The 26269-nt window shown below is 43.8% G+C and overlaps 1 protein-coding gene across 1 annotated transcript in view; it reads left to right on the top strand.

Moving 5' to 3' along the window:
- The window catches only part of COL9A3 (collagen type IX alpha 3 chain), a 72354-nt gene that overhangs the window by 37319 nt on the left and 8766 nt on the right, over positions 1-26269 (top strand). The window contains exons 14-28 of the mRNA XM_073309113.1: positions 84-137; positions 921-974; positions 2315-2368; positions 4545-4598; positions 5689-5742; positions 7020-7073; positions 8199-8243; positions 9383-9436; positions 10157-10210; positions 14818-14871; positions 16230-16301; positions 20379-20414; positions 23292-23336; positions 24438-24470; positions 25417-25563. Of these exons, the coding sequence (XP_073165214.1) occupies positions 84-137; positions 921-974; positions 2315-2368; positions 4545-4598; positions 5689-5742; positions 7020-7073; positions 8199-8243; positions 9383-9436; positions 10157-10210; positions 14818-14871; positions 16230-16301; positions 20379-20414; positions 23292-23336; positions 24438-24470; positions 25417-25563 (864 nt within the window). The remainder of the gene's footprint in view (positions 1-83; positions 138-920; positions 975-2314; positions 2369-4544; positions 4599-5688; positions 5743-7019; positions 7074-8198; positions 8244-9382; positions 9437-10156; positions 10211-14817; positions 14872-16229; positions 16302-20378; positions 20415-23291; positions 23337-24437; positions 24471-25416; positions 25564-26269) is intronic.

Raw genomic sequence — 26269 nt, 5'->3', positions numbered from 1 at the left:
TCAGTTCCCCGTCTTTATCTCTTTCTGTTTCACTGTTTTATATTTGAACAATTGGCTTTTAGCGGGTTGTTTTTCTCATCTAGGGGCCAAGAGGGTTAAGAGGCCTCATTGGGCCAGAGGGCCCAGTCGGGGACAGGGTAAGTAACTATCATCTTCTCCAGACTTTCCCCTGGATTTTTCCCTCATTAAACCCATGCAGAATAAAATCTAATGGCGCTGTTAGAGATAACTGCCTCTAGTTAATTTCCTGTCCACGTCCTGCAAGAGCAACACTCTTGGCAGCTATTAGACACTGTGTCAGTAAAGTTACATGTGGCATTACTTCCCGTTGCCCTATTCCCTGGACAAGGGAAGCCCCATGAAGATGCAAACTGTTGGCCTAATCCTGCAAGCTCTCCATGCAGGGGACTCACCTTGAAGACAGCGGGAGTTCTGTGAAGATTTTTAGAACATGGGGGCGGGGAAATCATGAACACTGATGTCCTACAGTGTCCAATCCTGTGCCACTGACTTCAGTGACAGTAGGATCAAGCCCTTACTGAACAATGGTGACTGACCAGCATGGTCTTCTTCAGGTGTGCCTGGACATTAGCTCAGGGGTTGACGAGCTGAGCTTGAGGATGCCATGCCCTTCTGTAGGGGCCAAGTATGTTACCAAGGCTTCACAGCCGTGAGTGTTATGAGTCTGGTGAGGAGATAACAGCAAGGAGACCCAGAGTGAAAACCCTGCTGTTTTAGACCAAGATCCTCTGCTGGAGTCTATTAAGGTCCTAACAGTTATTAAAGAACATGTTGTCTTTCCATTGACATGTATGTGCTTTCTTGCTTTGTAATAATAATCCAGCTAGGGGTGTGGCTAGGCTGTGGGATCCAGAAGAGTCCTGATGGCCGCATTTTAATGCTGTCTTCTTGGTTTTTAGGGACCTTTTGGTTTCAGAGGGCCACCGGGACTCCCAGGACCTCCAGGGAAAGCAGTATGTATCCGTTCTTTCTTTTGTAGAGTTTTCTTTGAATCCTCATGGCCACGGCCTCTAACGTCACTATTGATGCCTACTGCTTGCTTTCACGTGGCTAAACTGTCCACTGCCAGTGAACAACAGAACCCACCCAGTTCCCTCACCAGAAGTAATGCACATGTTGGATCAGCACAGTACTCACTGAGTGAGACGTGCATACACAATTGTATTTCCATAAAGACTTTCCTGGTTCCCACTGGTACCTCTCCCATCTTCCTAAGCCCCTTAACCCCACAACTAAGAGCTACATCATCTCATGCTCTCCTCCCCCAACCACCTACAAGTTCTCATTCTGGCCCTCGTAGGTTCAACACCTCCCATAGTTTTTCATTGTCCACCTTTCCCACACACACACACTTCAGCAGATTTGGGCTCCCCTTTTATGTGTTTTGTTCACGCCTTCTATATGGGTAGATGTTCCGCTTGGTAAGAGGAGGTTGAGCAAGCTCCACTTCTGCTCTCCTGCGGTTCCCTCCTCTTGGACAGATCCATGGTTAGATCCCAGCCCAGAAGACCATTTTTCCCCAAGGTAAAATATTCTGTTCTGTGCCCAGGATGCAATTACACATCCTTTTGCACAAATCCTAAGTGAATGGGATTTGTGCAGGAGAACTGTGATGGGCTTGGGGGGGAGACAGAATCCACACACCCACCTGTGGGCAGATCTCCAGTCTCTCTAGACCGCCCAATGATAGGTCCCTGTTTTAAGACTTAGGGACACTTGAGCCTTGGGAGTGTGGACTCAGTAACCACACCATCCACCCTGCCACCAAGCCTCTCCTACGCTGTGGTTTATATGGAGCCCACTGCTATGTTGTATGGTGGATGCAGAGTCCCTTAGCCCATTTGCTTTGCAACGATCCACCCCCCACACCTCTAATGGTGGAACTGCAGCAGGTCCACTGGTCCACTACACTGAGGAAATTCACCCGAAGTGAACTAAATTCAGATCTTGTCACTTTCCCACACAGCAGGCATTGAACTACTGCAATCAGGATCCAAGTGGTAACAGCTGAAGTTTCCCTCCTACCTCACCACTGTATTTAACAAACAGGGTACTTCAGATGAACGTGGGAAAGAGCATCCCTACCCTGTGGGATCACAGTCTGAGCCCCAGTTGCAATCCATCCATGTGCACAGTATTAGAGATTGTAACTGTGAAAGCATAGCAGCACTCCTAAGGAAATGTGGGCATCCCTCATGCCTGGCATGGCCTATTTCTGGGAACAGCATGGAGACCATCTGAGTGTTGGTCATCAAGATGGAGATGGTTAATGGGTTTTCTTTTATCATTACAGGGAGGCCGAGGAGACAAAGGACCTCAAGGGTTCAGAGGGCCCAAAGGTGATACTGTAAGTACAATAAAACACTTGCCTACTAAAACATTGCACATGAAGTCTAGTTTACAGTTGTATTAAGGCTTGCCTCTTTCATTCTGTTTGTGTTGCTTTGCTGGCAGAAGGAAAAATTCTCAAGGTAGGTTAGAAACTGACAACCTTGATGCCTCTGGATGAGAGGCACTTCTGGGTGGGAGACACATAGATGGGTTCAAGGAGAATCCTTGGATCTGTTTAACTCAACCCTGTGCTCCAAAGGGGTCTAAGTACTGCATTTACCTTCCAGTGTGAGATGTTATGGCTCTGATTCAGGTCCCATGTCAACTTAATATTGCAAGAAATGCTTCTGAAATGTCTTTATGTAGCAACTGCTACTGATCAGGAGATGGAAGATAGTTCTGTTTCCAGTTCTTTTGTCAATTCTCTGGGTGGCCTTGGGCAAGTTACTTAATTGCTCTGTGCCTCAGTTTCCCAATATGTAAAATGGGGAGGATGATCCCTATTAATCCTTATAAATCACTTCCGGGTCTGTGAATGAAGATCACTGGATAAATGCTAAGTAGTGGGAGTTATTATTTCTGTGAATCAGAGTGTTTAAAATATTACTGCTGCTCTTAAAACAAATCTAGAAAAGATCTTTAGAAACAAACTTTTCTTCATGGAAAATAGTGCACTTGTGCATCTATTATATCCAGTCATAGGTCAGAGCTTTCGACAGGATGTTTCCTCGTACACAGTTTAATCATTTGTCGTATTTTTTTTTCTGAAGTTCGGGTTGGAAGAGGAGTAGAGTTTAGCAAGATTTCTATACTCCTCCTAATCCTTTTTCTTGCTCTGCTCCATTGGTCAAACTAGTTATTTAATCCTTGATATTTCCCATCAAGCAGGGCTCTGGTGAGTGGGAGGAAAGCAGGGATATTTTCCCAGCCATTCTGGGAAAGCTGAGCTTTAAGGCTCAGATTTGTGATGGTGTCTAGGCATTCTGCTGCCAAGTACTGCAAGGTCTAAATGACCTACTCAGCTACATTCCATTTTCAAAAGTGATTAAGGAACCCGTATCTCACTGAAAATCAATTGGACTTAGGCCCCTAAATGCCTAGCCATCTAAGAAACTTAGGCCTTAGAACACTCGGGGCATGGCTACACTTGCAGATGTAGAGCGCTTTGAGTTAAACCAGCCTTCGGAGAGTGCACTAGGGAAAGCGCTGCAGTCTGTCCACGCTGACAGCTACAAGCGCACGGCATGGCCCCATTAGCAGCTCTTGCAACAGCCACAGAGAGCAGTGAATTGTGGTAGCTATCCCAGCATGCAGGTGTCTGCAACGTGCTTTTCAAATGCGGGGGGAGGGCGTGTGACAGGGAGTATGTTGTATTGTATGTGGGGGGAGAGAGAGTGGGTTTTCGGGGGCGCTGAGAGCATGTCAGCATGCTGTCTTGTAAGTTCGGACAACAGCAGACACCCCCACCCCCTCCCGCCTCTCTCTTTCACGCACAGCATTCCAAAGTAATGGTTACTTTGTCTTGGAGCAGATAAGCAGCCGGCTGTCAGAAACGCAGCTTTCAAAAGGCATATCCGTATTCCTGCAGCGATTCCAAAACAATGAGAAGAGTGGCACATGACTTAAGGGGATTATGGGACATTTCCGGAGGCTGATCAGAGCGCAGTAATGCAATGCCTCCTTCACACTGGCACCTGGGCATTTCAGCCAAGGCACAACAAGTGTTAATCTTCTCACCGAGGTGGAGTACCCGGAGCGCTCTAGCCGCGGAGTCAGAGCACTCTGTGCCTTGTCAGTGTGGATGGGTAATGAGCTAGGGCACCCGGGGCTGCTTTAATGAGCTCTAATTCGCAAGTGTAGCCAAGCCCTAAGTGAAGTAACACATAAATACCTGTAAAAGTGTGGGCTTATGGGCTCGCAGCTTGATTCAGCAGCCATTGATGTCAATGGGAGTTGGCTCGTTTGGGTCAGGCTGCTGATGCTGAGACATGATGAGCACACACCTTCTGCTGGTCTTGTGCTCTAAATGAGCTAGCTATCCATCTGTGGATAGCTCAAGGTCAAACACAAACTGAATGAAATGAACCTATACTGTTAAAATTTGAATGTTGAATTTATTTAACGCTTTTGCCTAAAGGCTGTTTCTCTGGATATTTTCAGCACTGGATGATAAATGACTTGTGTGTTTCTAGGGTAGACCTGGACCAAAAGGATCGCCAGGGACCGGTGGACCCATAGGAGAACCTGTAAGTCAGATTTTAAAATGACAAGTCTCTCTGTTCCCTGGTTCATGACTTTACAATACAGCAAATGTCAGAAGAGCTTATGTTGTTTCTGTTTGATGTAGTCTCCACATCAAGGGCTACGTTTTCAAAGTCGTCCGAATCTGATCACTGAGGGTCAGTTTATGAAACCCATCCTCATGTTCAAGCCCAGAGGTGGTTCTGTGGAATTCAATGGCAAATTTCCCTTTGACCTCAGTAAGTTTGGCCCAATGGTTAATTTGGCCCATTGCAGTTGGTGGGACTATTTACCTGACTGCTCCCTAACAGGAGTGAAGGCTGCACAATCTGACTGTACAGTTACAGTTTAATGGCGAAGCAGCATTTCCACAGTCAGCTGTCTAAATGGGAAGGTCTGCAAACTTAAAACCTCGCAGGGCTAAATTTTAGAGGATGCATTTGAAAATGTAACCCTGAAATGTAATATAATCAAATCACTTACTGGTTCTGGCTTAAAATTTAAAATATAATGGACAGTAATGATGACATTGGGTAACTGAAGTGTACGTGTTTGTGGAATTTGTTACTGCTGCGTTATCTGGAATTAGAATCTCTGGGCTGTATTTTTATGATCTAGAATTTATATTGTGGTTAAGAATAGATGACCTGCAACATCATATCCAAAGTTAGTGAAACCTATAACCAATGGTGGAACTTATTGCTCATTAAGGCTATGTCTACATACTGTGGTAAATCAACCTAAGTTACGCAGTTGACGTAGCTTAGGTTGACTTACTGCGGTGTTTATACCGCACTGTCTCCCGTCAATTTACCTTACTCTTCTCATTCTGAGTGGAGTACTGGGGTCGACCGGAGAGCGCTCTGCCATCGATTTAGCGGGTCTTCATTAGACCTGCTAAATCCACCCCCGGTGCATCGATTGCCAGAGGGTCTATCCGGCGGTAATGTAGACATAGCCTAATACTTTTGGAGGACTTTGTAATTCAACACTAAAGGACTGACCAATTCTAATATGTTTCTGAACCTTTACATGAGACTTTGCAATCGATGGTGCCTGTGTCACAATCTTATTCTGCATTATGTGCTTATTCAGGGCATGCCTGGCAAAGATGGACGAGATGGAACACCTGGACTCGATGGTGAGAAGGTTTGTGAAATTCTATTTCAACACCACACAAAAAGATTTCAATTGCTGTCATCCACCGTGCCCGGGTATAGGCTTTCCTGGAGAAAAAGCAATGTTTGAAAGACTTTGGCTCAAGAGAGAGAATTCCTGTAGTGTCACTGAGGCAGAAGCGGAAGATAGTTCACACTGATCACCCTGGGAAAATCCCAACAAGAAATTAAACCCAAAGATTGTGTGATATAATGAACAGAATTAACTGATATTACCAGGGTTAAGTGACAGATCCTGATTACACAATGACTAATTCTAAAGCCACTTATTTGTGGCGAAACCTGCAGTATAAGGGGTCTCCTTACAATAAATGGTTAATGTCTTTTCAGAGCTGTTGGTGGAGACATCCTTTTGTTCTCATCACTTACAAGGAAAGTGCTGTTAAGTGATAGAGAGTTAGACGTGTAACTGTGAAGTTCAGATTTCTGAAGGAGACCCTGGCAGGTGATCTCATGGAACTGTACCTGTTGGTCCTGGGGAAAAGAGACAGCCTTCACATGTGAGAAATTAGCAACTGTGGGTAGGGTTTTCAAAAACACCTAAAACAGTCAATGGGGAGTTGGTGCCTACCTCCTCTAGGTGCTTTTGGAATCTCATCCTTTGTGTGCACACAGGCATTACTCTGTGCAATTACCTATTTTGCACCTTCAGATGCCAATTTGTGCCTGCATGTGGGTTTTGCAGACACAACAGGAGTACCCGTATTTTGACAGGTGCACTCCCCTTAGAATTGTTCAGGAATGAACACAAAGGTCTGGTTCTGATCTCGCTGACACTCACTTTGCATCAATGTAACCTTATTGATTTCAGGGGAGTTATTTTTCTTTATTTACACCAGTATGACTTAGACCATTCGTAGGCCCTATAAAAGTTTAAGGCCTGATTCTGATCTCGCTAACAGCCATGTAAATCAGGAGTAATTCACTGAAATCAGTGGAGATGCACTGGCTTGAAGCTGGCTAGTGAACAGAGAATCTGATCCAAAAAGTCCAACTTTGAACATTGAACTTAAATGTTGGAAGGTTTAGGCAACTCACTGTGTGGTATAATAATAAAAATGGGCACAGATTTTCCGAGGGGCTTTTCTAAAATCACCAGATTACAAGCGAGTCTTGGTTCTACAAATACTGGGTGGATGGGAAATAAACCCTACCTGTAAAATGTCTCTTTTCTGAAGAGTTGCCCCTGACTAATGTGAATAGCATCAGATCAGTCGATTGTCCATCTTAACCTACTGCTGTTTACAGGGTGATGCTGCCCGCTTCGGTCCTCCGGGAGAGAAGGGGCCAAATGGACTTCCTGTGAGTATCACAGTATCGTTGCCATAAAAGAGTCGGAACATCTTGTCCAATGTAGGAGTGATACTTCTCTGTCATTTGATGGGGGTGGAGGACACACGACCAGCTATTTCTCACCTTGGGCCAGATTTTGGAAGGCTTTGAGGCATCCAACTCACACTGGGAGGTTCCTAGATGTCTTTCAAAATCTGGCCTCTTGTCTCACCGTGTCTCTCAAACCTCTAAGCCCATGAATAAGACTTTCTCCCCATGGTGCAATGTGAGAATGCCAGGTGTGCGTGCACAGTATATTATACAGACTGGAAACAATCTGGGATATTTGCACAGTAAATCATGGCAATAAAGCTAGAAACATGGTTAAAGAGAAATTATCTGATCCAATCCAGCTGCAGCCAAAAGACCTTTGTTGGGGCTTTAGGATAAGATAAAGTGATTCTGTCCCCTGCAGTTGGTGATAATCAACTAGCAACACTCCAGATTCTAGTGTCAGTCACAGCTGTGTCAGTGTGATGTGACTCAGTTGAAAATGGAACACCTCCTGCCCCATTGCCAGCACAGTGGAGTGGCTGAACCCCTAGGCAAATCGGCAGGGTGTTAGTATGTGTCCTAATATTTCAGAAATAAAACACAGAGGAAAAATTTTAGCATCATAATGATATTTATCCCTTAGCCTAAGGGCTAAGGATTGGAAGTCAGGAGACCAGATAGCTACAGTATTCCTAACGCTGACTTACTCTAAGATGTTGTTGGCCAAATTATTTCACGTCTCTGGTCTCCAATTTCTTCATCAGTAAAATGGGGATCAAAATTCTTACCCCTCCCGTGCTTTGTAAAGCTTGTTGAGTATTGTTGAATGAAAGGTGCTAGATCAGTCTCAACTACTATTATTATTATTATTATTGTGTTTTTCATGTTTGTCTTTCTTTCCCATTATCGTCAGTGGGAAGTGCCTGGGTAGCATGCTGGATAATGAACTAGAGGGTAATTTCTCCCATTGTTTCCACGTGGAAAAATGTCTCTAATAGAAACTTATGTCCTGTGATTCTAAATGCCCATATATGTATAATCAGAGAGTAAATGTTATTTTCTACATACTGCAAAATTTCTGTTGTGATTTTTTTTTTCCAGGGGCTACCTGGAAGACCAGGTCACAAGGGTCCAAAGGGTGAACTAGTAAGTGAAGGATGAGTTTTCACTGGGAAACTATTAAGTGTGTCATTTTAGTGCACTGCAATTTTAGGCCCAATCTGGCAAACACTTACACACATGCTTAATTTTGAGCACCAGAATGGTCTCACTGAACTTAAAGGGCTGAAAACACAGGCATAAATATTTACAGGATTGAGTCCTTGGGGATCAGGGCCTGCATTTCTTTTAAAAACTGACTTGCTTGAATCACCTGTTGAGGTGACACAATGTGGATATTCTGCTCGCTGTGCACATTGTACCTTCTCAGGTGTTTCTCAAAAGGACTTTTGAAGATCTCACTTTGATAGGTATTTCAGGAAATTGAAATGCAAAAGTATAAAATACACAGTTCAGTCTCCAGTGAGTAAATATCCAGTGCTGGGAGTTTAATCATGGAAAGATCCCTCAAGTTTCTTGAGACAGTCTGCTTCAGTTCCAAAGACCGCCAACGGACTTCTGATAATCCTACCAGAGGCAGAATTTTGGAATTTGCCTCTCTGCTGCCAAACTTTCAGCCAGAAGTCACGAGACTTGACATGGCTGCCACACAATATGTGTAAAATAGCACTCAGTAAATCTGCATCAACAGTCCCCTTCAAGATAAGTTACAAGGAATCTTTACAACAATGTATTTAATTCCTATGCTTTGAGACACCAGGCTGGCTCTCAGCAATGTTTGATGAAAGAAAATCTGAAACAGATTGAGGCAACTCATCATAAAATTGCTCATTAAAGTGTATTTGTTCTGACTTTCCCTCCCTTTCAATCTTCTATCTAGCATCAGCCTCATTATTATTGACTATATACAAAGGCTACTAATTCGCATGCTTCAGGGTGTACACTAATCACTGGCTGAGGTCAGGAGGAAATTCCTCCCACTTATGGTGTTCCATAATATATTGGAAGTCCCAGCATGTGCACTTTAGCATAACTGTTCTATAGTTTTATATGCTACAAGAATTCTTCTCTTCTTGGAGTTTTATTGCTGTCTTTTAGCACGTTTTATCATCTCACCTCCCCAGCAAGACTTTAATTTCATCCTTTTCCTTCCAGCTGGTTGGTAGGGAAGTTACAGAAGTGACTGCGAAGTTCTGTCCAGTTGACTGTTTATTTTCCCACTACAGGGTAGTTCTGGAGAGATGGGAGAGGCAGGTCCATCGGGAGAGCCTGGTATCCCTGTAGGTATCTCCACATTTTACATATATCACAAACTCTATTCAGGGTCTCTTAAATTCCACCGCTAAGCTTGAGCTCATATGCTGCTTCTCTGGCACAATTGAGCTTGGCATATCGGTAATAAATGATATGAACCTCTCTCTCTCTCACACACGCATTTTTTAGACAAAGATATCTAAAAACTATGTGTACACAGTGTGGTAATGAGGACTGACAAAACAGTCCTTCACTTGAGGATGTAGAACCATTATGTGTGATTTTATCTGGGGAGTTGGATGTAAGTCAAATGTCAGTTCTTTAGAAACTCAGATACTACTTACCCTACTGCAGTGGGGTCAAAAAGGCCAGTCTAGGGAGGCAGTGTGCCCTAGTGGATAATACACTGGACTGGGACCCAGGAAACCCAGGTTCTATTCGTAGCTCTGCCACTGGCCTGCTGGGTGACCTGGGCAGTCACTTCACGGCTCTCTGTCTCAGTTTCCCATTCTGTAAAATGGGGCTAATGATACTGACCTTTTTAAAGCAGTTTGAGATCTCTGGATGATGAATGCTATATAAGAGCTAGGTATTGTTGTTATAATTTATTAACTAGCTGCTACCCATGAACGGACAGTGATGTGAGACATGAACGATATATTTGTGTAATGGCTTTACAGTGGGTTGGGAAGGGTGGAGTTCCCGCTTGAAGAACAGCACAGGTGACTTTTTGATATTGTTGATAGGGCGATGCCGGTATCCCTGGTGAGAGAGGTGAGCCCGGACCTCGAGGATCATCTGTAAGTAGAACATTGCTTCTTCAAGTATAACCTTTCTGCAGTTAAAACACAGCTCCGTTATCAATCTTCAGAGCCACCATCAAGCTAAAATAAAAGGCTCCATCCTCTACCTGGCGTAACGTCCGTGGATTTACACCGGCAGAGAATTTAGCCCAAAGTAAATGGGCCAAGGTCTCCTCTCTTTTACCCCAGTGTAAATGTGGAGTAACCAAACTGAAGCCACCGTGCTTATTCCACATTTACATTGAGGTAACAGAGAGGAGAATTCGTCCCATGTGATTCATGTGGCTGGTGCCCTTACAAGATAGCAGCTTGGACAATCAGCACCACCTTGATTTGGTAATAATATGGATTATTCTGGAATGCCCGGCCTCCAGCACTCTAAACGGGAAAGCCTTCCCTTTTAGGTGTCATTCAGAGATTCTAGGGCCAGAAGGGACCACTGTGATCATCTAGTCTGACCTCCTGCATAACACAGGCCAGAGAACTGCCCCAAAATAATTCCTGTTTGAACTAGAGCAGATCTGTTAGAAAAAACATCCAATCTTGATTTTAAAATTGCCAGTGATGGAGAATCCACCACAGCCCTTCGTAAATTTTTCCCATGGTTAATGACCCTCACTGTTAAAAATGTATGCTGTGTTTCTATTCTGAACTTGTCTACCTTCAACTTCCGGTCGTTGTCTGCTAGATTTAAAGAGCCCATTTTCAAATCTCATAGCTGTACAAAATGTTTACAACAAAATTTGAAATCCTACAACTCACCTAGGTTAGTTACAGCCTTGAAACTTGGAAGAGGTGTGTCGAAAGGTTTACAAACATGCAGGGAGCCCATTGTACGCTTTTGTGCAAAGTTTTGCCCATTTATGGTTTGCATTAAAATCGCACAAACCTCATGACCGCACAGTTTGATGCAAAAGAAGGTCACGTTTGAGGCTTTTGACAAAATTTCATTTTGGGAGTTCGTTCAGATCCCGACACTGAGACAGCACAAACCTGTGGGGATTTTGAAAAGGAAGCTAACATTTGTATGAAATGAATCAGTGGGGTTTTGCCCAGGTCTAATCGCCTGGGTTTTTCCCCTCACCTGTAAATTGTAAAGAATTTCTGGTTTGAAGCATCTCGTCCAATCTTGGGTCCAAAACAGGATGCTTCATATCCATTCTCAGCATTGCCACAGAGCGCAGGGAATAAAGAGCTATAAGTACTGTAATGAAGGAAGTCTACAAATAATTGCATTGCTGCCCATTGGGTTCCTGCAGAGAATGGTGTAAGATTAAAAAAAACTGGCTTTGTTCACAAAATTAAAAATTCCAGGACACCATTTATTTTCCTGTTACACCAACCAGTGCTGCTCTTGTGGCTGGGCCTGAACTTACAGGGGGTTTTGATCTTCTTTAAGTATTTTTGAAATCAGGAAGCCTACAGGAAGTTTAAGGTTTTTTTTTTTGTAGGTGCCACTTGGACAGAAAATGAGCAGTTTAATAAGTTATTGTTCTAAACAGCTTGCTCTTTAAACTTCTAAGAAAAGGGAAATAAACTTAGAGATACAAAAAATATTTGTTTTATGTCCTAAAATTTCAAAGTAAAATTGGGCAGGGAAAAAAATAGATATTTGGTTGGAAAAGCACCAAAAACAAGGAATGTACTGTGAAAGGGAAAGGGCCAGATTCTCATCTCAGGCCTCATCTATACAAGAAAAGCCCCCTGGTTTAACTACATCAAGTTAAACTGGTGCAAACCTCTAAGTCAGGTACACTAACATCAGCTTAACCCACGCTTATTTCTACGAACGTGTCAGTAAGTAACTTATGCAAAATCTATATGAGAAAGGGTTAAACTGGTGTAAGTGAGTCTACATTAGGAGTTTGTACTGGTTTAACTAAATTGGTTTGTTTAAACCCGTTCACTTTTCAAATATAGACAAGGATTTATTTATACCTGTGTGACTGCAGCATAACTCCACACACCATCAGTGGAGATCAGGATCTGGCTTAGACTATTTAAAAGAGTTGCCACATAATATGTCGTCCTTTTCAATACCATACCATTTTGTAAAGCATCTTACCGAAAACTCTAGTAGAGATGTAAGTAACACAGTTCTAAAGTTAAATGAGAAAATGAAAGCAGAAAGAAGAAATGAGCCATGAAAGTGTCACTGTAGTCCGTGGAGTGGCTGTATAAAAATGGCACGATTTTACTTAATTAGATCTGCTGATTGGTTTATTCTAGATCGTGTCATCTTCCTTTAAAAGATTAAGGCTGGGGAGCCATGCAGAGCCAGCACAGCTATGGGAGACGGATCTAGATTTTAATCAGACTCTCAGTAATAGAGATTCTGTTAATGACGCACAAACCAGAAAGACCCCAACCGGGCATCTAGATTCCAGAGTGAGTGTGTAGGCCTGGCAGCTAGAAAAACGGGCTTTTTCTTTTTTAATTTGTAAACTAGTAAATCTGATACAGTCACTGAGTGAAAATGGCATTGTGAGGGTCCCCACACATTATCTAACAGTCACTTTCATGGCAGAATTTCCCCTACGACATAAATTTTGCTCTCTTTGCTTCTATTGCATAATGGCAAGAGAGGGTTAACAGTGATTCAAATGCTTCTTTACGGAGAAGTTTATCTTGAGATTTGTATTTTTCTGATAAGTACACTGCACCTATCTTGGGAAATCATTACTCAGAAAGAAAAGTTAGACTGTTTAAATGAGAGAGAATTAATAGCATATGTGAAATTCTATTCTTCGGGGCCCTGATTCAGGAAGGTACTAAGCATGTGCCCAGCTTTAAGCATGCACATGAGTCCCATTGACTTCAGATCTTACTGAATAAAATGGTGCCATTTTTACATGGAACTGCTCCTATGCTTAAAGATGGGCACGCGCCCAAGTACTTCACTGAACTAAGGGTCTGATTTTTGATCTCACTGATAGTGGCTTTACTCCAGAGTGCCTGTGATGTCAATTAAGTTTTTATTGATTTAACACTAGTGTGCCATCATGACTTGTATAATATCTTATGTGCTTGGGGCAAAAAAATATGTTGGCGTCTGACAACAAACATAACGAGTTCTCTGTATATTTCCAAAGCTGCAAACAAGGGGTAGCATCTTCAGACTCGCGTAAGTCCCCTTAATTTTACAATGGGATTTTTGGCTCTGAAGTGACTTAGGTCTTGAGAAAGTTGTACCCAATGACCTTGGAGCAGAAATCCCATTTTCAAAAGTGACTTATTGCTTAGTCTTTTTAGGCTCCTAAGTCATTTAGTCACTTTCAAAATTTGACCCAATATCATTTGTGTGTGTTTTATTTTCTCAATAGAATACAGCGTCGACTCTTGTATGCAGCTGTTAATTTTCTATTAGAAATGTTTTTAGCTGGAATAACAGAAAACACAAAGGGCTGCATTTTCAAAACTCCTGATCTAGGTTGCTGGTGCAAAATGCGCCTGCACAAACATACATTTTTGCAATGGATGTGATTGCCAGTTTTGAATGGACCAAGGCATGCACTGGATCAAGCTTTTGTATTTGCATGTGTGTATTTCAAGGGGGCAGGCTGGACACCCAAGTTCCTGACTCCCAGAGGGGCTGCATGCTTTCAGCTCCTATTTGCTTCACTTGTAGTGGTGGACGCTCAACTCGTCTGGAAATCAGGCCCCAGGTTTTTAAATTGCCAACCCACGCAGTCTGTTCCTTTAATTACCAGTCTTCTTCCTAACTTCATCTGACAGTTCAGTAAGAGTTGAAACCTGGTTCAGTGAATTAATTAGCTTAACCTGTATGTAATTAAATATGTGATATATAGTTAGTGCTACAGTTGCTTGGAACTCCATCTACCATTGACCCCCCCCCCCCCCGCAAAAAAAAACCCAACAAAAAAAACCAACCTCTTTCCCAGCAGGCATGCATGTCAACCTACTAAGAACAAAATGATCTGTGAATTGGAAAAGGTGCAAAGGGATTGTCTTGTGTTTTCAGTTCCTGTGACTTAGAATTATATCTCATAAAGATTCTGTTAAGGTATAAAAAGCCTTGGCCACTTATTTGAAGGTCTGCCCCCCATATTAACCCGTAAATCGCAAGGGGATTTATATCCTTCACAAAAGCACCATTTAGCATGTCACGGTCAGAAAGCACCCACTGATTTCAGTGGGATTAGTCACGTGCTTAAAATTACACACCTGCTTCCCTACCTTGCTGAATCAGGCCAATTAACTGTATCCATTTGGAACTGGAGTGGCAGGTCTGTACTGACTTATTTTCAGGGCTGTGTGTCTAGGAGAAATTTGCTCAGCACGTGTCCCACTGTGCCTATCTCTAGCCAGGGTCACTTAGGCCCTGGCATTCATAAGAACCAAATGAATCTAAGCATCAAGTAAAATAGAAATAATCGTGACTGTTAATGGTAATTCTGGGAATAAAGTTCAATAAGCAGCGAGCTGCATTATAATGGCCATCCATCGGCATGGCTGTTAGGAAGACTTCTATACCACAGGACTGGCTGCTTTTTGTTGTTACAACAAAGGCAATTTAATTGTGTTCATGACTCAATTGGTTGTGAATGATCTTTCTTAATCATGCTTATTCTTCTCTTTCTCAGGGCGCACTTGGTCTTCAAGGCCCATTGGGAGCCCCAGGTGTAAGAGGCTTTCAGGTCAGTAAGCTAGAAATTTGGGTAATTTAGTACACACCAGGTTATAGTCATTTGGTGTCCATGCAAACTTTTGGCCAAGAAAATTGGGTGATAGTGACAAATTATTGGAGGGACCTGATATCAATTAATCAGCACATACTTAATGCCTTCATTAACATAACACAGTGAAAAGGGAAGCTAGGGAAGAGTAGTAGCCAAAAGATTACTATATCCACTGCAAGAACAAACACTCTCTTTATTTCACAAATGCAGAGGAAGTCTTTTAGATCTGATCATTTTATATCCTTCTTCACGTGGATATTCCCAACCCACTTGTCTTGAGTGTCCTCTGTGCTAGTCCTGCGGACCCCTCCTCTAATCCCGTCACCCCCACTCCCAAGACACTACATTGCAGCCACTTTCCCCTCTCCAGCCACAAAGTGGCTAGAGCCAGGTCTACACTACAAACTTGTGCCAGCATAGTTACGTCAGTGATGAGCTGGGGTCCCAAACCAACAAAGCCCCAAGTGGAGACGCAGTTATACCGGTTTTGCTAGTATAACTTACTTCACTCGGGGTGGGGCTGGATAGCTATGCTGGCAAAAGTGCACTTTTGCCACTGTAAGCTGCATCCCCAGTAGGAGAGCTTTGCTGATATAGTACCGTGGTATCGTTGTGTCGGCAAAGCCTTCCAAGTGTAGACCTGTCCAAGGATTCTGCACAGAGCCTGAGCAGCAAAACACCTGAATTGTCCAGAGGACCCACTCTGGAGCATCATTAAGTGCTTCCTTATCTGCAGCCATCCAGCTTCTGTTGTCAGGGAGAGCTCAGACCCAAGCCTTTCACATGGCTATGCAATTGTCATGAAGAAGCCAACAGGCCAGCTTTACATGGGTGTTTTTATAAAGCTGCTTTGAATTCAAAGATCTGCAGGTTTTCAGAGAGTTGTCAGTGTACTGATCACACAAAGCAGTAAGGGCTCCATCATCCATGGCCCATGGAGACTCGTTGTACTGAAGCTTCATTGCTTCCTAACTCCCAAATTTGGTTCTGCTGGTGTACCCAGATGGCCTTATCGTGGCAGCTAAGCAACCTATGCTAATGCCATTGATGATCTGCAAGAGATTGGGCTGGTGTACCTCAAAATGCCTTCCCCAGTAAGAGGGGAAGGGTAGGGCTAGCAACCAAGGACATGAGGAAGGAGAAGAGCGGTACTGGGGTCTGGAAGGACAGGGATAGTGGTTGGGACTCGGGAGAGTAAAGAAGGAAAAGGGGAATCTGGAATTAATTACTTTGTTCAGGAAATCAATATGGAGACTGGTGAACTCTTGGGACATTAAAAGGTGCAAGGACTTTTCTTTCCTTTGTTTTCCCTTCAGGGTCGCAAAGGTGCCAGTGGGGAACCTGGACTCCCTGGCCCTACGGGGATTCGTGGTGAATTTGGTGACAGGGTAAGCAGAGCTGGGCAGGAAACATTTGTACCATCCTACAAAAACTTCTGGGGTCTCAAACAATGTTCCCATACCAAATCATGGTGTAATGGAGCGGGACTCACCTGGCGGCGCCTCCTGCTGCTCGTCTACGGGAATTAGCATGTCAGCCTCTGGGGCACCCTCTGAGTCTGGTGATCCACCTTACCACTGGGCCCGGTCCCTCCTGGACCCTGGTGCCCTTATCTTGGGTGCTGCCCCCTAGCAGTACCCGCACAGTTCTGGGTCTCCCCCTCCCAAGGGAACCCCCACCCAGCCTCAGTCTTAGGCTACTGCTAGTCACCAGCTAGCCCCTGCTCCCTGGGGCAGACTGCAGTATAAGTGCCACTCATCATAGGCAAGGGGGTTTGGACCTGCTGCCTCTGCCTACCCATGGCAGTCCCTGCAACCCCCTGTACCTAATAGGCCTTCCCAGGCCTGCAGCCTGGGGTTTTCCTAGGCCAGAGTTCCCTGGCTCCCTTGGCCTTTCCCCAGCTCTGCTCCAAACTAAGTCCTTGCTTAAGTCCCTGCAGCCAGGCCTTTCTCTCTCTAGCTAGAGAGAGTCTCTGCTGGAACTTCTGGCTCAAAGCCTTTATAGAGCCAGCTGGGCCCTGATTGGGGCATGGCCCCCAGCTGCCGCTACTTCCCCCAGTCAGCTGTGATTTTGCTCCCTTCCCCGCCCCAGCCTTCTACAGGGCTTTTCCAACCCCTTGAGGGCTGGAGCTGGTGCTCACCCCGCTACACATGGTGAAAAGTCAAAATCTTGAAAATGTTCATGAACCAAAAATCTGGAAACTGTTTTGGTTCAAGTCAATTGAAAAGTTTTGTTCCGATTTTGACCTTTTTTTCTTGTTAAAAAACATTTTTTACTTTGCTCCTGAAAGGATGGCCTGAATGAGAGCAGCCCTCACTATACCCCCTCCCGGCCAGTTCCCTCCACTTTGAGTGATATATTGGCCCTTTATGGGGACCCTCTGACAGAGAGAAGATTTCCCACCACCGGGGTCTATGTCCGCAGGGTCTGCCTGTCTCTGCTCGGTTTAATGTATTAGCACTTATTAATTTTTTCCCTAATTGTCAATTAAGCAACAAAGCAATCTGTTTGCTCATCGAGATTTTCCACAGGCCTTTCAAATAGGTGTAACTATTGCCCATAAATCGGATGATGCTAGTGACAAAAAGTAAACCCAGCAGAACTGCACTAGCTTGTGCTCCCTGCCAGACCGATGGTGGAACACAACAAACAAACATCACATGTGGACTTGGCAGTGCCCCTTACAATTTTTAGAGCCTCACTTTGAACCTTCAGTTTTATACAGATAAATAACTGGGCCTGCAACAAACTGCAAGTGGTAGCAGTTAGATACCTAACTTGCTGGCTCGCAAGGGTAAATGTCATTGGATGTCTACATTTTACCATTTGCAATTGCATTCATTGCAAGTGCAAAACTTCTACTGCAAAATTAGGGACGTTGTAGCTGAAAATCAAGCACACAATACCATTCAGCTCATATAAATAAGAGAATAAGAAGGTCTAATGCTTCAGAGACCTGGGTTCAATTCCCTGCTCCACCACAGACTGTGACCTTGGGCAAGTCACTTACCCTCTCTGTGCCTCCATTCCCCTGTAAAATGGGGATAATAGCACTTTACTGCCTCATAAGGATAAATTAAAAACTGTGAGGCACACAGATACTATGGCATAAGGGGCCATATAATATCAAAGATAAAAGAGCCACCTGGATAGGCCAAGTTCTTACGTCTTGATATTTAGGTTCAACTGATTAATAAACTGAACCATTCCTTTATGCTTCCTGATGTCAGCCTCAGCAGGATGATCATGACAAATCAGGCTTTTACTAATCTATTGTTAACAAACAAACAAACTACCCGCAATCATAGGAGTTAGAGCTGGAAAAGGGAAGGAAATCATGAGCTAATCAGCATTTCCAGTGCTGCATCTCCATTCCTCGAAGTCCCATTATGTTTAGACTGAATAGTTTATTTCAACGAGATTTTCCAAATCCCAGCCAGATTGGACTATTTGTTTGCAATGGACACAGAGCCAAAGTGGGTTTACTATACCTGCTCTATATGCAGATTTCATCAAAGTGCAAACTCTCCATGCTCACAGAAGAGCTGCATTTTAGTAATTTAGAATATTTAATTAGGACTTTTAAAAAAAAAAAAAACTTTTTTTTTTCTTTACAAACGGAAACATATCTGGGCCCTGCAAGGCCAGAACTTAAAAATAAATTCAGCGGTTGGATTTAAATAGAATTATCCTCACTGAAAAGAAGCCAGGAGGGCAAAGATGAATGTCAGTTGTCCATGGCCTGCAGGAGAACAATAGCTGTGTGTTCCATGGCTTCCTTCACTTCAGCTTTTAGGTAAAGTCTCTCTGTAAATAATCACCCCTGGGCACCAGGGATTTCACAATGGACCTCTGTGTTAGACCTGGAAGACTCATGTGTTGAGATTTATGCTTCTCAGTCACAAGGGGCTCGGAGTCTGGATGCTACAACAGCAGGCGTACTGTAGAAACAAGGATCGCTGCACATGTTCAGAGAATCTCCACAATAAAAAAATGTATTTTTGGAGAGGATGCATCCCTTTAAAACCATGGCCCTGTTAAAAATGAGTGAACCAAGAACAAGTAACTGTTAAAAAAGAAGCAGCCCTGTCACAGGGTTTGGGGAATAAAATTCCATTTGCCACTGGTTCATTTAAAAAGAAAGTTATAAATACCCAGATTCATTTCTGCCTTCTGGCTTGTTACCTCTGAATTATTTTAATAGGGAAATTTTTTTATAGAACTTTCCCTTTTTTAATTTATCTCCAGAGCTTGACTTTAATGAAATGACACCCACTAATTCTATCACGTTGTTCTGCTGGAAGTTTCTAGAGCCAGATATGAAAAAAAATCACATATTTCCCAATTGCCAAATTGATGAATGGGCCATAAAACCGCTGTTCTAAGACTACAATAATTGAACCCCTCCAACAGTGCATTGCAGAAAAGACCAAGGTCCTCAGAACTCGAAATAGCTCCCGGCTGTGTTAGATGGATCCAAAGTCACAGGCCAGGGCTGCAAATGTATTGCTTCGTTCTCCTTTTGAATGCTAACTAGGCATGGTTGTTCTTGGAATGTTTCTTCAGACTGGCTAAATTACCCCTAGGTTTAGTATTACAGCTGCTTGGTTCACTTTTTATTCCTATGGACATCTGACCCTGCCACTTAAAGCAGGATACCAGACGAGGTGGGTCCCTTACCTGCAAGTTCCCAAGTCATGCTTCTCTGTGGATGCTGAAATCAGGAACAGCTAACCCTAAACCCTGGTGAAAATTGACATAGTAATAGAGGTCTTGCAAAAGTGTTATGAACATTAACTAGTCTTGGAACAAAAATCCACTCTCCTAATCTATACCACAATGATAAAAAAAATCTAAGAATATTTTACATGCCCGGGGGAAGGGAGGGAAAGGAACCTTACCGTGGGGTGAGCGAGGAAGGTGAGTCTGATGTAAATGGACAGAATTAAATGCACGTCATTTTAGTTTTGTTCAGTGAATTAACAAGGACAGTATGAATAGAGCGTCCCATAAAGAAAAGCCTTACAATGACCACAATTTACTGTTAGCGGCCACATGGAATGAACAGAAGGCAGGTGGGGAGGGGCCCTCAAACACTGAGACCCGCTTCATATTTTTAATGGCTGGCAGGTTGGATGAGTTATGGGGGAGATGAGGTGGGAGAGCCAATTCAGAGAAGGAGACTGATGTGTCGTCTTGTGGCTTATGAGTACTGTAGCTGTCAAGAAAGAAATCTGGACCACAGTGACCGCAGAATCTTGCTGCAAAACAAACTGAACGCTAAAACCTCTTGTTGATTCTAAGAAATACAAATGAGTTCTGATCCCTGTCTAGCCTCTTTGTTTTAGCTGGCAATTACAGGATTAGTTTCCCACCCCTCACTGTGCAAGTGAGCATCCGACTGTGCTAGGAATGCATGGGGAAAGAACAGTTCCCTGCTCATTCTCCCTTTTTCTTGTTAACAGGGTTCTGGTGGAGTTTCTGGCCCCAAAGGTAACCAGGTGAGCCAAGGGTTGGTCTTTCCTTTTCTGGTTATTTTCCCATTTTATTCAACTAATATGATTTAACTGTAGTTTGATCACAGCTATTCAATAGCATTACCAGCTTTCCTCCCAATTAGAATTAACAGGTTATGCAGCAGACCCAGCCAATGTATTTTTCATCTGGTTCATTTTTGTGTGTGCTCAATGTACTTTATTTCAATAAAGGTATCTTGAAATGCCATGCTCAAGATCCTTTGGGTCTGTCTTCCAGTCACAGGACATGGCAAGTAAACTGCTTGGGGCCACATCTTGCTCACCTAACTCACACAAGTCGGCCTGTAGTCTTCAGGGGGGCTACCCACGTGAGTGGTCAAGCAGGGTTTGCTCCCAATGATTAACTATGTAGGGACGAGGAACATTTAGCCCTTAATAAACTTTTGCTTCTAAACGTTCATGTTTGGATTGAAGCAATTGATGACCTTCCTTGAAATATATAACTTAGACCAGTGGAGGAATGTGATTTATCTCTGCAGAAAATGGAATGCACTCCCAGCAACGGTTTATAAATTGCAATCATGCCTCCTATCCGCTTTTGTTGCTTTCTAAGGGCAGGATCAGTCTAAGTTCAACAGGGTCTGCGAAGCCTAAATCTAAAGAAGACTTTTAGTCCCAATCTGTACCATCAGCACAATGATGATGATTATCAGCTGTAACTGTGTGCAATACCCAAGCCATGTTGTCGTGCTGTTCTGAGTGGCATCTGAAACGAGTAAACCCTGCACATACCAACGGGTAGCTCTGTATGTACTGTATTGTCTCTATTCCTACCTGAATAACAAGCGCCATCTGCTGGCTTAAAGGAAAAGGGATTATATATTGCGGCTTAACATGCCCACACAGAGCTATTCACCGAAATGGCTCTTGGGAGACTTTCGTCCTTGTATGAGTCCAGCTCTGAAATAAAGCTGTAACTTAATAATTAGCCACCTGGTTTCAAACACCATTGGAAACATCCAGGCCCGATTTTGGATAGACCCCAAGTTTGACTGTTGAAGTTTAGATTTTATTTTTGTAAGGGTTTGTGACTAGTTCCCTTGCATGCACTTTATTTCAGAGGCTTGCTGTGATAATTGGACCTACAAATTTACCCAAATGGTGAGCTTAACTGTGAAAAGTAGGTGTAAGTTCATAAGATGTGACAATAACCTAATAACAGATGTTGATGGGAAAAGGTACAAAAGCACAGAGAGACTGAATTAGTCCAAACAAAAAGGCCTCAAGGACTGTGTTGAAATAATGCTTGGAAAATTGGACAGTGAGAGACCAAAAGTCAATGAACCAAAATTGGTGTGTCAGAAATTAGGCCTAATTGATGGGCAAAATAATGAGGGGGTGGACTATTCCACCCATCACTCTCTTTTGGGGTCTTTAAAGAAAGAGAATGTGGAGAGAAAAATTGGCTACTGGAGTGAGCTTCACCATCCTGGCTGCCACCCCCACCATCTCCTGGGACCCTGGACCTTCTTCATCCCAATCCTAAAAGTTGTCTTGACCAAACCAGGCCAAAAAACGGAACCCAAATAACACTGCCACTTCCACCGGCTCCAGCTAAATCCCAAATATCACATGGGACTTGAGACTTTGTCTTTCTCTCTTTTCTCCTCACCCATGTGTCCTTTTCCTTCTCCACCTTTTTCTCCTCTTTCCTATCCCTCTCCTTTTTCCTTTTGTCTAATTAAAGTCTGGTGTAGTTGGCCAGCACTGCTGTAAACCTGTGACCAGAAAGGGGCAACTAAAATCAATGCCCTAAACAGCCCATTGCTGGAATAAGTTTGCCAGCTCTCAGGTGACTAATAAAGCAGTATGCTGTGCTGTTGTTTTTCCAGCGGAGAGGTTGCAAGTGAAAGTCAAACACCAGAGATGGAAGCTGTATTTTCTGTATTTGCTGTTCTTTTCTCTCTTCGTGTTCGTCTGTCTGTCTCGTTTAGTTTTCTTAAGAAATGGGATCAGGCTTTAACAGCAGCAGCAAAGAACGCTCCATCCCATTTCAGCAAACTTCTCTTTCCCCCAAAAAGGACAGTTAATACCATCTTTAATAGCATCTAAAAAACCTGTCAAACAAGGGGTTTAAAAACTAAAAACTCTCTCCAGCTAAAATGAATAAATTAATATATATTGTTAAAATGAAAGCCTTACTTAATACTTTACATTTCAAATGCTTTAATTTTTTCCTTCTTTTCTGTATCTTTAATAAAAGGTTCAAATAACGTTTAATGGTTTGCTAAGTCTCTGTATACCAAACCTTTAATGTTAAACCGTAACAGGGTGGTCTTAACACCTTAACTCTTTAGGCCCATGTATTCCAGCTGAATTAATACAACCAGCTGCTTTGGGGTCACATCCTGGTTTTAAACAAGGAATTTTGTTTGATGAACAGACTTAACATAGAACTCTCTTCCTGGAGCGAAGAGTGTTTGTTAACTGTGGACCGCTGTTTTGGCTGCATTGGCGCTCCCCAGCACTTGCCAGGTCCCTGTCTCCTGTGGGTTCAGCCCTTGCTCAAGTCGCTCTAGAAGTACTTTTTTGCTACAGCGAGTTTGAGGCAAAGAGCTCCTAGCTCTTGCAGAGGGCTGCCTGTTACCTGGTTGCCATTCAGAGCAGCAGAACCGCTATTGTGGAATGTACCAGAATTTTGCCATATCTATTTTCCAAGTCAGAAAACTTGCCCACTGTAACAGCAAGAAGGCCCTGGATCCTCTTTGCTCCCAGTCGGAGTTGAAGTGGCTGAAGTGGGCCCTGACAGAGTAAATCCCACTTGGAGAGCGTAGCGCATGTGTGTGAATAACCATTGCAGACCCACTGGTGAGGTTCTCACGTGTTGTGTCTCATTTTCAGGGCACTCCTGGAGCAGATGGCCTGCCAGGTGACAAAGGGGAACTGGTAGGTGTCATTTAAACAAAACAAAATGAACATCTCAAACAGTGGGAGCCCAGAGATTAATGAACCAGTGACTATTAAAACCTGCCAGCGCCGAATACCCGAGGGCTCCAAAGGCTAGTTACGCTATCGATTGTGAAAAGAGAACTGTGTCCTGTGAACCAAACTGAGTATCCCGTTCTCCCTCAGCACTGTGCCCATTTTGGTTTTACTAGTAAAACTGGAGGAGGGTTTCTCACGTGTAGTCGACAGTCACTTCTGTTCTCGGGCATTTGGACTTTCCACACCTTGGTTCAATGGAGGCTGTCACTGCCAGGGAGCTAAGTTCAGCCCTGATGTATGTGAGTCTCACGATGAATCCCTGTCTATAGAGGTGAGGAATCCTCTAGTTTTACTAGTAAAACTAAACCGATCCGTTAAAGTGCTTCCACCCCTGAACCTGTTTTATCCCCTTACCTTGAGCCCTCCACCCTACCCTTGCAACCACTCTTGCTGCACCCTACCCTCCAGCAGTAAGAGGAATTGCACTGCTGAGCAGATGAACCCAGCACTGTTCTGCAGATCTTCAGGGGTCCAGTGTTTCTCAACCTTTCTGGGCTCAGGATCCGTTTGTACATGTTTATGGCTTGCCGTGACCTGGGGGTGGAGGTGCTGGAGTGGTTTCAGTCGGATCCTGCCCCCTAGTGTGTGTGGGGGTTGGGTCCTGCCTGGCACTCACCCCGCAGTGACGGCTCCTGTGCTGTGGGGCTGGCTGCGCTTGGCTCTCAGCATTGCAGTTGTACGAGTGGAGTTGTGATCTGGCTCATGGGGTGACCAATTTTGGGGCCCGACCCCCCCCCCCGAGTTGAAAGATACCAATGGGGTTATCCTACCCCCTGTCAGTGCCCTTTCGCTTCCTTGGGCTATGTCCCTGTTTGCAGTATTGTTTGCATTGATGTAGGACCCACAGACCCTGTTCAGGAATCCCGTTACGTTAGCTGTGGTACACAGCGGTGGTCCCTGCTTCCAAGGGCTTAAGGATCTGCTTTTAGATGTTTACTTTGCAACTGATTATTGTTCTTTAGAGAAGAATAAAATCAAACTTCCCCTTTTTTTTTTTGGTAGGGTCCTTTTGGCCCCCCGGGACAAAAGGGAGAGGTAAGTGTCATCCATTTCAGACTGAGAGTCACAGAAATGTTAAGGAAACAAAATGTGCTTGTCACATCCCTGTGTAGCTTCTGATCTCATTGGGTTATGCAGCATCAAGGGTGGCATTGTCTTTTATTTGGGGCTCTGGTCCATTAATATAGCCATTAGGTGACCCTTGGTGTTGACCTTTGATTTTTCATGCACACTCTGGGGCCAGTCTTCAAGGATGGGTACCGAAGTTCTGTGTGTAAATCCCACATCTGTCAGTGGGAGTACAAGCTCAGCAATGCAGAGTGGGGGAGTGTGTAATGAGCCCCGTCCAGCAATGCACTTAAGCACAGGCTTAACTTTAACCACAGGGGTAGTCCCCTTGATTATTGCTGAAAATGCCTAATGTGGAAAACCATTTATTCAGAATTCTTAGCATGTCACTTCGTGTTTCCCAACCCTTCTTGATGAGACAGAAATTTGGCCCTGGGAAGGCTAAGATAAGCAGCACCCTCGAGAAGGTATTAATTGCTCTGGCTATAATGCTGACATACCACAAGGCAGGAGCAGTTAGGTCTCCATGCTTGAAATCAAAGGCCCTGTCCACGCTACAGTAGAAAGCAAGCGAGAATCAACACTGTTGGTTCTGACATGGTTTCTCTTCTGAGAACCAGGCTGTAAATCTGCTAGTGTGTGGCCTGTTTATGTCACTAGAATGGTTTGGATACTGTTGCTGCTAGCACTGTTTGAACTACAGCATGGATATGGCCTAAAGCACGCATACGAATCATGATCCACATGTAAACCCATAAATGCAAGATGAGGAACATACATGGTCAGCATAGCTACTATGTCAGTAAGAGAGAAAACAAGGAAGCTGGAAGAAAAGCTTAACTAAGAAATACTGTGGAAGGATAACAATATGCTGAGCCTCCAGTTTTAAGCTTGTTTGTTTCTTCCTCCTTAGTCAGGAATAAGAGGCGAACTGGGTCCTAAAGGTATACAAGGACCTAACGGGACTTCTGGTGTGCAAGGGATTCCAGGTCATCCAGGACCTATGGGCTACCAGGGAGAGCAAGGTATCCCCGGCATTACTGGAAAACCTGGCCCTCCAGTAAGTATCATCTGTTCCTTGAGCACCGTCCTGCATTGGAAATGGATGAATGGGTAATAGGCAGTACCGGTTACGCTGGACTTTGGGTGCAGGGTTGACTCTGTTTAGAATAAGTTTACAAAATAAGTTTTTGCCCCTTTGTTCACTAATGGACAAGTCTTACAGTACTTGCAGCATCAGTAACTGTGATGGGTATTATGAAGCAAATCAGGCTAACGGGCTGAGAGGAAAGATCTCCTTTGCTATAAGTCAGTAAAGAAGAGGTCCTTAATGGCAGAAATAAATAAAAATGCCAGCCTCTGGGAGGCTGGATGGTCAGGGAATTTGTAATAGGATATGTAACTTTGTAACTCTAGGTTGCTGTTCAAATCTGGTGCAGGGGAGAAGTGAATGAAAGTTACCATCTCATGGACATTCAAGGTATGTCTACACTGCAATATAAGCCCAGGGTTCAAACTCAGGCTTAAGCCTAACCCCAATTCTGTCTACATACAAATCACATTAACCCTGGGCTCAGACCCAGGGTCCCAGGACCCCACAGAGATAGTGGGTCTGACTTGAGTCAAGCTGGGACCCAGGGTTCAAGCCCTATTGCTTTGCAGTGTGATGTAGCTCCGCTGGACTTGTGCTCTGGAAGTCTGCCAAAAGTATCCCACAATCCACAGGCCAATTTTCTTTGTCCTCTATATAGTCAAGTTTTGTGGAC

The sequence above is a fragment of the Lepidochelys kempii genome, chromosome 13 (assembly GCF_965140265.1).
Source record: "Lepidochelys kempii isolate rLepKem1 chromosome 13, rLepKem1.hap2, whole genome shotgun sequence".
Classification (NCBI taxonomy): domain Eukaryota; kingdom Metazoa; phylum Chordata; order Testudines; family Cheloniidae; genus Lepidochelys; species Lepidochelys kempii.
This window is presented reverse-complemented; position numbering and strand designations above follow the sequence as displayed.